The 14,390-nt window shown below is 41.7% G+C and overlaps 1 protein-coding gene across 2 annotated transcripts in view; it reads left to right on the top strand.

Annotated features, from left to right (window-relative positions):
* aff3 (AF4/FMR2 family, member 3) overlaps positions 1-14,390 on the top strand; it is a 194,360-nt gene that overhangs the window by 130,367 nt on the left and 49,603 nt on the right. For both annotated transcript variants that reach the window (XM_048533102.1, XM_048533103.1), the window contains 2 exons: positions 10,102-10,261; positions 11,234-12,244. In XM_048533102.1, the coding sequence (XP_048389059.1) occupies positions 10,102-10,261; positions 11,234-12,244 (1,171 nt within the window). The remainder of the gene's footprint in view (positions 1-10,101; positions 10,262-11,233; positions 12,245-14,390) is intronic.

Genomic DNA, 14,390 nt, shown 5'->3' with positions numbered 1-14,390 from the left:
TTGAAAACTAACCTTCCAGCTCAGCAAGCAAACTCACATCCAGAACCTCAACCTGAGCTACAAATCTTCTCAAAACTCGCTATTGTCTGATCTAATTAGACACTTCCCAAATCAAGGAAGATTTGGAAAACTGAAACCAAAATATCAACTACCTCAGCAGCATTTGTTTTAAGATCCCAGGATGAAATCTATCAGGTGCCAAGCGCTTGTCAACTTACAACTCCAACCATTTGCTTCATACTGTTTCTCTGGTAATGGTGATTTTTCCGAATTCCTCCCTCCCTACCAGATTTACTTTTGGATGTAATTAGTATCCTCATATAGTGAAGACTGATATAAAATATCTTTTCAATTCATCTGCCATCTCTATTTTCCATTAATAATTCTTCAGGTTCATGTTCTATAGGATGAACAAAGACTTCTTTTTATGCTTTTGCTTTTTAAATGTTTATATAAACTCTTATTGTCTGTTTTATGTTTCTGGCTAACTTTCTCTGCTACTCTATTTTCCCATCCTTATTAATATTTTGGTAATTCTTTGCTCCTTTTTATCCAATCTTCTGATTTGCAGCCTGCCTTTGCACAAACATGTTCTTTGTCTTTCAGTTTGGTACCATCTTTAACATTTCTAGTCAAGCACAAATGATGGATACTGCCATTACATTTATTTTAATTGTTAGGAATGGATCTATTCTGAGTATCCTGAAATATTTCTTTAAGTGTCTGCCATTTCCATTGTCATTTTTTTATCCAAATTTGCTAAATCACTTTAGTTAGCTCTGCTTTCATGCTGTCATAATTGCCCATATTCAACATAAACAAAAATCTCAAATTCCTCTCTCCCTGAAAGTGAATGTAATATTCAATTATATTATGCCTGCTGCTATCTAGCGGTACCTCCCTTCCAAAGGCTGAGGGCTGACATCCAGACACTTCATCCTACCTTCTCTGGTACTATGACCCCATCATTGATCAAGCTGTTCTTTCCAGGATTATTACTGAGGTCTCTCTACTGGAGATCTCTCCTCCCCAGATTCCCTCCTCATAATCTCGTGGTTCCACTGCACTCACTTCTACATTCCCAAAATCCACAAACAGGACGGTCTTGGCAGAATCAGCAATTCGGTCCATTCCTGCCCCATTCAACTTACCCCTTCCTATTCTGACTCTATTTTTCTCTTCCCACTTCCATTCAGGATTCTCCTGATGCTCTATCTTGGTTCCACACATTCCATTTCCTACTGCTGTCCTCATCATGGACTTACAACCTTTCAACATGTCCATGCCCCATCACCCTCCTTCCCTTGGCTGAGCTTATCCTGACTTTGCTCATTCCCTTAGTACTTTGCTTCTATTTTCCACATTTGCCCCTCTTTCCTTTTCAGTCAATTATAAAGATTAAAGTCTCCTATGATCATCACCATTTTCTGACAAGTAACCTATTAATTCCTTTGTTGTTGATCTGTCTGCTGATGGAAATAAGACCTTTATATTAATTCTGGCCAAACCCATAGAATTTCCATTATGGATGTGCAATCCTTATACACGTCCATACCCCATAAGGACAGCCTGCAGGCCCTCAGTTTTATCCTCTCAGACAGACCGTCAAGTCCCTCCTGTGTCTCGCCAAATTAGTCCCCTAAATAACATTTCCTTAAATTCTTCCCACTTTTTCCAAATCCCAGGGTTGGCCGTGGACCCTTGCATGGCACAAAACTAGCACTCTTTGGCAGTTATGTCGAATAGTCCCTCTTAAGTACATACACTGGTACTGTTCCCCAACTCTTCTGCTGTAACATCGATGAATGCATCAGTGCTGCATCCTGCACTCAGGCTGAACTGGAGCAGTTCAATCAACTTCGACAAAAACTTCCAGCCCACCGACGAATTCACTTTGTCTATCTCGGACATCTCCGTCCCTTTTCTTGACCTCTAGATTTCCATTTCCAGTGACAGTTTACAGACCAATATTTACTATAAACCCATAAGACTCCCATAGCTAGCTGGACTGCATCTCCTCCAACCCTGTATCCAGCAAAAACTCCATCCTGTTTTCCCGATTCCTCCAACTCCGTTGCATCTGCTCTGACAAAGAGACGTTCCACTCCCGAGCATCTCAGATGTCCTCCTATTTCAAAGAATGTTCTTTTCCTCCCTCTGTCATCCAGACAGCCCTCCACCGCGCCTCCTTCATTCCTGACTCCACAGCTCTAAACCTGCCACCCCAAGCATAATGAAGATAGGCCTCCCCTTTTCCTCACTTTTAACACCACCAGCCTCCACATCCAATGTATCATCCTCAAACACTTCCATCAACTCCAATTAGACCACCACCTGGAACATCTCCCATTCCCAACTTTCTCTGTCTTCCACAAAGACCATTTCCTTTGCCACTCCTTAGTTCACGCCACACTCCCCACCAACCACTCCATCCCACATGGTACCTTCTTGTAAAAGGTGCAACCCCAGCCCACACAACACCTCCCTCACCTCCATCCAGGGCCATAAAAAACAGTCCTTCCAGGTGAGACAGAGCTTCATCTGCATGTCCTCCAACTTAGTCTACTGCATCCAGTGCTCCCAATGTGGCCTTTTCTACGTCAGTGAGACCAAACGTAGACTAGGTGACCATTTTGCTGAGCATCTTTGCCTGACCTGAAATGGTCAACCTAACCTCTCGGTCACTGGCCATTTCAACTCTCCCCCATTCCCCCTCCAACAGGTTCATCCTCAGCCTCCTCCAGTGTCGCAGTGAATCACAACACACATCTGAGGAACAACACTTTATCTTCCATCTGGGCAACCTACAGCTCGAAGGACTTAACATTGTGTTCTCTGATTTCAAGTAACCTTCCCACCCATCACCCAGCTCTCTTTCCACCCCCACCTCTTCCCTTCCATTCCACCCACTGACCCTCCCTTCCAGCTACCAACTGGATTTATCCCTCCCATCGACCAACCAGACCATAACTACTACCAGTGTTCACCTATCACAATCACATCCTGCTATTGCCCCTTCCCCTCTCTCTAATTATCCACAGCTCTCCCTACCCCCACATCTAGTCCCAAAGAAGAGTAGTACCCGAAATATTGACTTCTCCTTCCCCACCTCATGAAATCTTGTCCAAAGGCTGAAATTCCCTGTTCCAGGCAACATTCTACAAATTTTGTTTGAATCGAAATACAACATTATTGTCACATTTACCAATCCCTTTCATGTCAGGAGTATCAACAATTGAGCTGTAAATTTTTCAAATTCAGAATGAATTTATAAGCTGAAACTAAATCCGGTCCGGAATGACATAAGGGGTTATTCTGGATCCTATTTGAAGCTAAGTTAATAAATCTCATTCCCCTAAACTTGCAAGTAAGTTACATTTAAATTGTTACATATTGCCTGATTTAATCTTAACTTACAGGACTAAATGTGTGGCGAATAAATATTCTTTTATAACTAGACCAGATGAATTCTCAAAGAAGAAGGCCATAACTATCGCATGGACATGTAAATATCTGAGCCAACAAGGAGCAGGAATAGGTCATTCAGCCTCTTGATCCCTCCCTGTCGTTGTATAAAATCATGGCCAATCTGATTGTAATCTTAAATCCACATTCCTGTGTATTCCTGAAACCATTTCATCCTTTTGTTCACAAGAATCTATCCACATCTGCCTTAGAGTTGGTAGCATATGTAAATGAGTACATCACTACCACGTTTGGCTGGGGAAGTGCCATCCCTGGTCACTGACACTCCAAGACCCTGTTGCAGACTGGTACATGTTCAATGCCAGGCTGATGAGGTATTGACCATTATTGCGAAAATGCATAGAGAGGCACAAGAGCAGTAGGCAGATTTCTCGAAAATTCTTGGTAAACCTGATTGCGTATTGGAGGGATCTACCAACATTATTAATACCATGCTGGATCTGAATATGTGTATGGCTGTCTGTAGGTACAGGATAGCAGGTGCCATGGAAATTGAGATCAAGCAGAATGATATTGTTGCCAGAGACATAAGCAGGCCCTGTACTCCAAGACTTTAACTACTGATGTTCAGCATCAGCCATGAGGCAACACGAGGACCTCAACATTTTTCCTGGAGCCCCTTCCTCTCAAGGAGACAGAGTAGTACCAGCAGGAACCCCCACAGGAGGAACCACATACAGTCGCCCAGAGATCTATTCTCAGCATGTGACAGAGGTGGTCAGCCCCTCAACCTTGCCTGTGACCCTCAATTCAATGGAAATTGCACCAAGGAAAGTGATCTTGCATCTGGGCAGGATGTCCTCAGAATGCTGGTGCCCTTTAGCCACAAAATGTCAAAGCTAACATACTCCACTATAGGGAAGACATTTTCCAGCCAAGCTGCAGACCTCGAGCCTGTACCTAAACATACAGGAAGGGAAAGGTGTAAGAAAACATTCAGAGGCACACAGATGAAACTTCATTGTACATAAAGGGTTACGCCTATAAATATGTTGACACTTTCAATCATCATCTGTCTGATCAAGTCATTTTAGCTAGAGCTACAAGACTGAAGGTATAGAAGCTACCCTTACTCTGCACCACACCAAGTTATAACCATGTCAGAAGAATTGCTACCCTTTCCCTGAGCCTCATCTTCAAATTACATGTTATCATTGTTGAATGTGGGCACATCAGATATTGGCAAGCCTTCAATCTGTAGGTCATGTTAGCCTTTATTAAACAACATGAAAGACAAAGGAAGAGCAAAATTTTTAAATATTGCATTTCACTTTGGGACTAAACAGAGGCTGCTTATCATTCAAGCATGAACAGTTTTACAGTCAGTTAACGATGCCTTCAAGCAATTCAGATTTATTGAAAATGACCAGCAATTTTGGACTGTTCCATGACTGGCAAAGGCAATGTTTCTCCCAAACAATGTCTTCACTTTTTCCTTGACCTCTGAACCTTCAGCATTCATCACATCCCCTTTTGCCTGCTCCTGTGTTCAGAGCACAGCATGCAAGGATTGTGCAGGTAACTCTGCCTGGAGTGTATTGCAAGACCCCTCCAGACAGATCAAATCATCAGAATCTCATCCTGAGGACACCTATTTCCTGGTCCACAAAAGGGTCTAATAGTATTGTATCTACACATGGCCTCAGTTAGGAGGTGGTTTAACAGTCGACAACCATGATTGAAGAGGCGCTGCTGTAAACCATCACCTTCTAGAGCCTCCTTCTGCTTCCCTCCTGCACCTGTACTGCATCCTGAGGGGACCTTCTGCTGGGAATTCTTCCTGTGACTGCCACTTGGCAGCTGTTGCAGTTACTGCTGGTTCTGGGCTTGCTGATGCCTTCGTTCCTTTTCAATTTCCATGGGCCTTTAGTGATGATAACATCTGCTGTGGCTAGTTCCATCGGGGATGGTTCCAATGTCTTTATGTGGGGAATATTAGAAACAAAACAGATCGTCAGTAATGTAAACAGTCACAATATATGCACATTTGAGAGTTTACCAGAGCTGTCAACATAATAGGACCTGAAGGCCTTCAACAGAAGGGGCCATGGGATGCTTCTACATACTGTAACAGACAATGTTCAGATGTATGCACCACAAGTCAGTTTGCGTAAATAAAAGGAGGAGGTTATAAATGTGGTAGGGTTACTGGCATCTTTTTCCCCCTACCCTACCCCCACATTACCCAAGAAAGGCAGTATTGCTTAAAAGAGCATGTTCTGGCCTATTTATAGTAGATTGAGAGAGGTTATCAACACTGTGCTTTTGTACAGTCTTTGAAACCCTTGGAGTATGCTAATTTATTGTCAGGCCTGAGGTGAAAATGCAAAAGTTGCCTGTGATCAGTTTTACTTCACAAAGCTGACTAGGATTAATTTGTCATGATCAATGACATGGTCAGGATTGCTTATGGCCAGGTTTTATATTCTACATCATTGGTTGGTGCATGAACTGCACATGCAGAATTTTGTGATTGTGCACATCTAATCTCAATTCTGTGCACGCATGATGTACAGGCTAGGTGGATTGGCCATGTTAAATTGCCCATAGTGCTCAGGGGTGTGTGGGTTATAGGGGAATGGACCTGGGTGGGATGCTTCAAGGGGCGGTGTGGACTTGTTGGGCCGAAGGGCCTGTTTCCACACTGTAGGGAATCTAATCTAATCTAATGTAATTATCCTTTCAAGGGCCTTACATTGCCCACAAGTAGAGCTGACCACCACAGACAAAACAAAACAGAAGTTTATCTGCCCACTTTGCGTGTGCTGACAACTATCTTTTATCTCTTCATGTGCAGTCAAGGATCAGGTGAAAATAGAAGGCTTTCCAGTTTGCGCTGGGGAGAGTGATTTGCAGGTTCCGTCTGTTTTTCTAGGTACAGTCTATCTCCACAACCTTCATGTCCCTTTTTACATAGCAGCCTCTGACAACTCCAGGCGGTTTGTGCATTTCCACATTCCCACACAACTCTATTATTTAACAATTAATTTCTTCATTTACCCACTGAGCCCCAGATCTACAGTATAACAGTATGAGCCACCAAGGTGGTGGGAAAGAAGAATGATGTCCCTTCCTGCATTACCCCCATTACCTTTCATGCTATATTGGTTCTCTTGCTTTACGTAGAGTGAACTCTGTTCTTGGAGACTGATGTCTCTGTATTCCAGCATATTGGCTCTAATCGCCATACATGATTTCCCCAATTTTCCCACCCCAGAGCTGTCTTCAATAAGCCCCCTCAACATTTAGTACACAAACCTTTAGGACTGTCCATGACCCCCCACAAACTGACTTGGAAGTCCACTGGGGGTGGGCCAGACCACTGTCTGGTTTCTGTACAGCTCCCTGACTAATTAGTGCTAATCCCTAGACTGAGATCAGACAATGGTAATGATGAAATGTGGCAGAACCTATTGGACAACCATGGTCCTTTTTGACTGGACTCAAAAGCAACTCCCCTTTGACTTTCAGACATGATCATTTAGTTGAAGCATATGCAATGCATTTGTCATGTAAGCTGCAGCCACGTGGTGTAGGTGTGACTTTGATATATTATGGTGCTGTACATCAAAGTGCCACCCCTGGACTGGTAAATCCTGGAAAATTGTCCTCTACCTGGCTTTGCACCTGTGCTGAAAGGCAAAGCAAGACAGAACTACTGTGAGTCAGCAAGTTCTGAATGAGGTGGTAATGCACTAAAAGATGAGGCTGAGATGCTGTGAGCATCAAAGTGCACACAAAGTGAATGAGTTTTAAGAGAATAAGTGATCAATGCACCTTATTCTGATGTAAGAGATGGGTCCCTGTGAACAAAGTGGCCTGATAGTGGTATGGTAATGCAAGGTGTCAATGTGCACCAAAGTGCTGTAGTGAAGTTCTGAACTGTATTATAAATTAGTTTGAGATGCAGAATGATGCTTGTTGAGGCTGGTACTTTGCTGATGCCAGCTTCTATGGAGAGAGGGGCCGGTGGTCACTGCCTATGTAACATGCCTGAGATATTGAGCAACACTGGCCAAGGTGGAAGCCTGTGGGAGATGTCATTGAGCTGCAGCCACCAGGTACCCACTCTGACTTTCAAATCGGGAATTGGTGGGCTTTTAGCCACTGCCTGGGAAAATAGCAGCCTGCACGTGAATGAGGTGAGGTTTGGTAATAGTGAAGTGTTAATGGCTGCAGATGGGTCTCTCCCTGCTCACTAGTGATAGTCTCATCTAACCCATGAAACCTTAAGGGAAAATGTGACTTTCTTCTTGACAGTGAGAATCCCATGTTGTTCAGATATTCGGAAAATTCTGCCTCGACTTTCATCTGATGAAATATCTGCGACTTGGTTAATGCTATTACTGCCTCGCAAAGTGCTGCCTGACCTGTTGAGCATTTCCACTATTTTCTGCTCTTACTTCTTAACTATCCTCATCCACTCCAAAGTCTGAATACAACTATAGAAAAATTCCTTTTTCAATTTCTAATGTTTTTGATTTAATTGTGAAGCTACGGCTGTTTAAAAATGTGATATAATCCAACACAAAATATTTTATTCATTTACTTTGTTTACTTTCATAGAAACTCTAAAGCGTGAAAGCGGGCCATTTGGACCATTGAATTCACACCAACCATCCAAAGATCATCCTCCCCCCAGACCTAGCCCTCTACTCAACTGTAATTCTGCATTTCCCATGGCTAATCCACCTAGCCTGCAGATTCCTTGACACTACGGACAATTTGGCATGGCCTTGCTACCAGGGCAGCACAGTGGCTAGCACTGTTGCCACACAGTGCTAGGGACCCAGTTTCAATTCCACCATTGGGCAACTGTCTGTGTGGAGTTTGCACATTCTCCCAGTGTCTGCATGGGTTTCCTCTGGGTGCTCCGGGTTCCTCCCACAGTCCAAAGCAGTACAGGGTAGGTGGATTGACCATGCTAAATTGCCCCACAGAGTTCAGGGATGTGTAGGTTAGGTGTGTTAGCCATGGAAAATATAGGGTGCGGGATGGGTCTGGCTGAGATGCTCTTCGGAGGGGCAGTGTGAACTTGTTAAGCTGAATGGCCTGTTTCCACATTGTAGGGACTCTGAAAATCTACCTAATCGGCACACCTTTGGATTATGGGAGGAAACCCCACACAGACATAGGGAGAACATGCTAACTCCACACAGGCAGTTGCCCGAGGGTAGAATTGAACCCAGGTCCCTGGCAGCAGTGCTAGCCACCATGTTTTTAATTGGGCCTTTCAGAAACATGGCAACTTGGGCCAAGCCTCATTATTAGATGCAGATGTGGGTACTACAATTTGGAGAAGGTTGTAAATCATTTTTAAAACTCACTGGACAGAGACCAGCTTGAGTACCTATGCTCTGCCAGACATTACTGGAGTTGAAGCGGCCTAACCAGGAAGTCTGGAAAGGAGTCCTTCTAGCAAATTTACCACCAATTTTGGGAGATGCGACCCAGATACGAGACCCCTACATCTTCCCCAAAAGCCTGCTATCAAAATAAGTTAAAATTAGTTCTTTTGGCTCATCACTTTCAGATCAAAAGAATACTATAGCCATGGAGGGACAGGAGAATTCCTCTGGATGCACAGAAAAGCTTTGCAAATTTTAATTAACACTGCCTCTGACCTCTTTCTGAGTTATACTACTCATTGGTGGACAGTGTTCTGAGCTGTCTTCAAGTAACTTTCAAAATCCAGGAGTTAACATAAAGACCAATGTAAATGTAACACTTAGTCTGAGGGAAGGATGCTAACTTTATTTAAAAGTCACACATATTCATCCTGATTGACTGTAAGGGATAAATTTAGCCCCCATTATAAAAACATTTGACACAATATTCATTTAATAGAATGTGTAAAGCGATATTACCAAAACTGCTTTCTGCTCATCGATCATATTGCTATGAGGACAATTTAAAACAGTGAAATTATAACGCAGCAAAAGAAACTGGCAATTGGAGGAATAAATGCATGTAACATATCAACTCATTCGAGGAGAGCAAAGTCAAGCATGGTGTGGAATGGGCAGTCAAAACTCTCCCCATTTTGATGGCTTAAAAATTGCGCATGTTGCCAAAGGTATGCCTGTTAACTCAGGATGCAGTCACAGTTACCAATCTCAGTTAAATTGCCAACAGAATTAATTTGTAGGTTTAGTAACGAGAAAACCTCATTCTGGGATCTGGATGCTCGCATACACATGTGTATTTAGACCTACAAGTTCAATTTCATTCCCAGCTTGGAAACATAAAATATTTTGAGAACAGAGATGAGAATGCTGTGCCACTTAAGTATTTAATTAACCTTTATTCCCACTCCAATAACCTTCTAATCATCCTTGGATTAAGTGTCAAACCAAAATACATGGTTTCCTCCAGAAGTGCTAGGATCGGAATTTTGACATTATATGAATACTCTCATATTCCTAGGAAATATAAACCAATTCTCAGCAAGGGTCTAGGCCCGAAACATCAGCTTTCCTGTTCCTAAGATGCTGCTTGGCTTGCTGTGTTCATCCAGCACCACACCTTGTTATCTCTGATAACTACCCTAGATGGGTGCAAGAGTTGGAAGGAAACAAAAGTTTAATTTGTAAAATTTATCATACTTTATTATAGTAATCCGGTGCAACAGACTCAAGGCACAGCTTTACGTCATTACAATGATGAGCCAAACAGTTCCAGCGAGTCAGAAAGCAGTTCAGGATCTGACTCTGAGGTCGGAATTTGCTCAAGAGACACCAATAGCAGTAAACCTTCACTTGTCTCTATGCCTGAGGTAGGAACCTATTTCTAAATGACATTTGGTGTGGAAGGCAACAAACAATGCCATAGGATCAAAAAAGTGACAAGTGCTACAGCATTTTTTCTTTAAACTGAAAATGTTGCAGTTACTGTCAAAGCAATAACGTGTTAACACATAATTTTCTTTAAATCAAAGATATTGTGGTTACAGTCAATGCAATAATGTTTTTAAACTCCATTAACCTTATAGAGGTTTATAAAATCATGAAGGATTTAGATAAGGTGGATGGTAGGTGTCTTAACCCGAGGTGGGGTATTTCAACACTAGGGGCACGTTTTTAAGGTGAGAGGAGAAAGATTTAAAAAGGAGACAACGGACTTTTTTTTTGCACAGAGAGTGGTTTGTGTGTGGAATAAACTTCCAGAGAAAGTGGTAGATGCAGATATAGCTACAACATTTAAAAGACATTTTGATAAGTTCATGAATAGGAAATATTTGGAGGGAGTTGGAACAAGCACAAGCAGGTGGGACTAGTTTAGTTTGGGATTATGGTCAGCATGTTAGACAGAAGGGTCTGTTTCCATGCTATTTGACTCTATATTTAACCATCACAATATACTCCCATATATGCATCTACTAAAATTGCATTGAGCTGTAGTGTATGACAACAGGCAATTGATCTGATCTTCTAGAATGGCTAAAGTGCATTAAATGATTTGTTTTGTATTGATATTGTAGTTGAATATAGTATATTGGCATTGGAAATTTGTTCTAAACTAATTTTAGATTTTATTTAACCAGGCCAATTATTAGTGTTGGGCCATATGTTAGACCTCTGTTAAGATCAAACAGTTTGTTTATACAAGTTTCCTAAATGATACTGTTGTCTAACACTTCCAGTTAATTATAGGTTCATTCCCACAATCATAATTAATTTAATAATATCTCTTTTTACAATTAATTTATTGTTTTGACAGATTGTATTAAATTTGCTTTTGTTTCCAGCTGGGGCAGACCGCAAATAGTAAGTGGCAACTTGACAAATGGTTAAATAAAGTGAACACCACCACTGTGAACAAAAATGGCAATTATGGACTCAGCAACTATCAGTTACATTGTCGACAACAGAATGAGAACCAAGAAAGGGCAAAAGATCCTTTACTCAGTCAAATGGACTTCAAAGACCAGGAAAATCAAACTCTTGACGGAAAAAACCAAAGGTCTACACCTGCTCTCAAAACTAAATGTGGTAAACAAATGTTACTGGCTGATAATGAATCTGCCTCTGAAAGAAAGTTACTTTGCAAAGAGCAATCCAGGAAGACAGTAAAAATGTCAATTGAAGACGATCTCAGTTTGCTGAGCTCAGAGAATCAAAGCGTGATTTGTAATGAAGGAGGAAGCCAGGACTCAAGTACATCTGACCAAGACAAAATCAATCCTACTGTCAACAAAACAGAATCTAAAAGAGAAGAGGAGACAGGTACACATTGTGAGAAAATCAAGTACAGGGAAATTGGTAAAAATGTACCTAAATCTGGAGAATTTGACGGAGCTGAGTGTTTATTACCCTCAATTTTATCAGGCTCAAGACTGGACTCTGATAATGAACAGTATCTTCAAATCAAATATCCATTAACTTCTGCTTCACCAAAAAACCACAAAGTTAATGACTGCAGCAGCGGTGTCAGCCGAGTCAGGAGCTGCAGTGCAGTCAACTCTGTCAGTGGGACAATTAATGAATCAAACAAAGACTCAGAAGAGCAATTGTTTGCTTTAGTTCCTTTTGGTCGAAATGAACTACTTTCACCTTTAAAAGGCAGTGGAGAGAATGAGGAACTCAAGTCTCTCTGGGTAAAAATAGACTTGACACTCTTACCTAGAATTCCTGGACAGTTATCCAAAGAGTCTCTAATCCAAAAAAATGTTGCTGAGGGAATTTGGAATATCAGTGTCAATAAAGGTTGCAGTTCTTCAAGGGAGAAATTATCAACAAGATCGAAAAGGAAACGCAAGGTATACTAATATTTAACTTTTTATAAATGAGAAAAGCAATCATCATTTGATGTGTAACTTGTAATCTGCCAGTGGAAAAAGGGGGCAGAAATAGTGTGAAGCCCATTTTTCTCATCACAAAACAGTCAAAAAGGGGAGAAAACAGGATTAGGCTATTGAGTTGGACAATCAGCCATAGTTGTGAATAAATGGCGGTGCAGGCTCCAAGGGCCAAATGGCCTCCTAAGTTTCTATGTTTCTTTCATAGGTTATCTAGAATGCCTCTTCCCCAACAAATCACTCTTGGCATATGGAGCTATATTTGGACAGAATATGCGGAAAAGCTGAGTAAACTAGCAGCTTATTTTTTAGGAAAATAATATAATCAGTTTTCCTCTTAATTAACATAACAATCGCTGTCCCATTGTTTACTTCCCTTAGTTCCACCTCGAAAGCACAGCCCTCTGGATATATTCTGACTTCCACATAATATAGCTAATTCAGATAAAGTACTGGATGCCGTTAAATAAACTAAAGTTCTCGAGTCAGGATTGCTTGTAACATAATAAATCGTACACCTATTCTAAAAAAGAGTTGTAATTTTTAATAGGCAAGACGGATGACACCGCCTGCAAACTGGAGGAGCAACATCCCATATTCCACCTCAGGAGTCTAAAGCCCAGTGGCTTAATCATGGAATTCACCAGTTTTAAAATCTCCCACCTCTAGCCTCATCCCATGTCCAACCATCCCTCTCATCCCCACCTACTTGACCTGACACAACCTGTCCATCTTCTCTCTCACCTATCTGCCCCACCCATCCCATTGACCAATCCCCACCACTGCCTACCTGCACTCACCTATCACCATCCCACCTACATTCCCCAGACCTACCCCTCCTCTATTTATTTCCCAGCTCCGTTCCCTATCCCCATTTCTGAAGAAGGGTCTCAAACTGAAAAATCAACTTTCCTGCTCCTCTGATGTTGTCTGGCCTGCTGTGTTCCTCCAGCTCCACACTCATTTTTCTCACATTTTGACAGCTTCATGATCATTTTTACAAATACTTTTTTTTTAATTTCAAGATTCTTTTTAAAAGTCCCACAGTGGCATTTGAGCCACTGTTCTACTGGATTATTAGTCCCAGCCTCTGAGTGGTTAATCCAGTAATTCTACATACAGCAACATATAAGGAGAGGCTTAGGAGAGGTAACTAATAGCTTAGTTGAAAATGTATGTTTTGGGGAGATTTTTAAAGAGGGTTCTAGGGTAAGAGTTACAAAGCACAGGGTAAAGTCAACTGAATGATGTCTTTTGCTAACTATTGTGGGGCAGAAAGTGGAACAGGTGAAAGTAGCAATGGTTGAATATTTCTGTTAAATGCTTCTTGCTCTGTCATAGACAGTGCCATGATTTGGAGCATTATCTTCTCCAACAGGTTTAATGAATGAAGATGTGACTGCTCCTTCTGGTTCTTTTGGCTCCCTGCTGTTATGAGTTACTGTGTTCCTCAGGAGAATGACCAGAATGCCAATGACAATGTTACGTGTTGTTTGGCTGATATGCTTGCCACAGGCTAGTAGCCAGAGATATGTGGAGGTTGCACCAGATGGGTTTCAGGTGACATCCTTGGAAAGTGTGTAAGAGTGAGGTGCAGTGCATGAATGTTAGGCAACACTTCTTGTGTGTTGGATAATGCTACTGGGTGAGGGATGGATGTATGATGATTTCATAAAGTGTGAAGGTCTTATAGGGAGCAGAATTATTCAAATATGTCCAGGACAGCTTTTTAAGCTAGCGTGTAATAAGTCCTATAAGACAGGGTTGGTGCTGGACATAATTTTAGAGAATGAAGCTAAGCAGGGGATAAATGTGACAGCGGGGGAGCATGTTGATGATAATGAAAATAAATCAGTGAGATTTAAGGCAATAGAGCAAGGTGGACTGGAAATGATGGTTCTTTATTGGGGTAAGACTGAATTTAAGGTGAACATTTTCCAGCTTTGGCATCTCAGATGCACCTTTGATCCAAGATGTTGTTAGGAACCTGTCAATCAGTATTGACAACATGATGTTAGACATTATTGATAGCTTCACGAATCCAGACTCCACAATCGCCGGCAATCCATTACGTGACAGTGAAATCCATTTGAGCATTTGAAAAGCT

The sequence above is a fragment of the Stegostoma tigrinum genome, chromosome 6 (assembly GCF_030684315.1).
Source record: "Stegostoma tigrinum isolate sSteTig4 chromosome 6, sSteTig4.hap1, whole genome shotgun sequence".
Classification (NCBI taxonomy): Eukaryota; Metazoa; Chordata; class Chondrichthyes; order Orectolobiformes; family Stegostomatidae; genus Stegostoma; species Stegostoma tigrinum.
The sequence above is the reverse complement of the archived record's forward strand: the minus strand, read 5'-3'. Positions and strand labels throughout refer to the sequence as shown.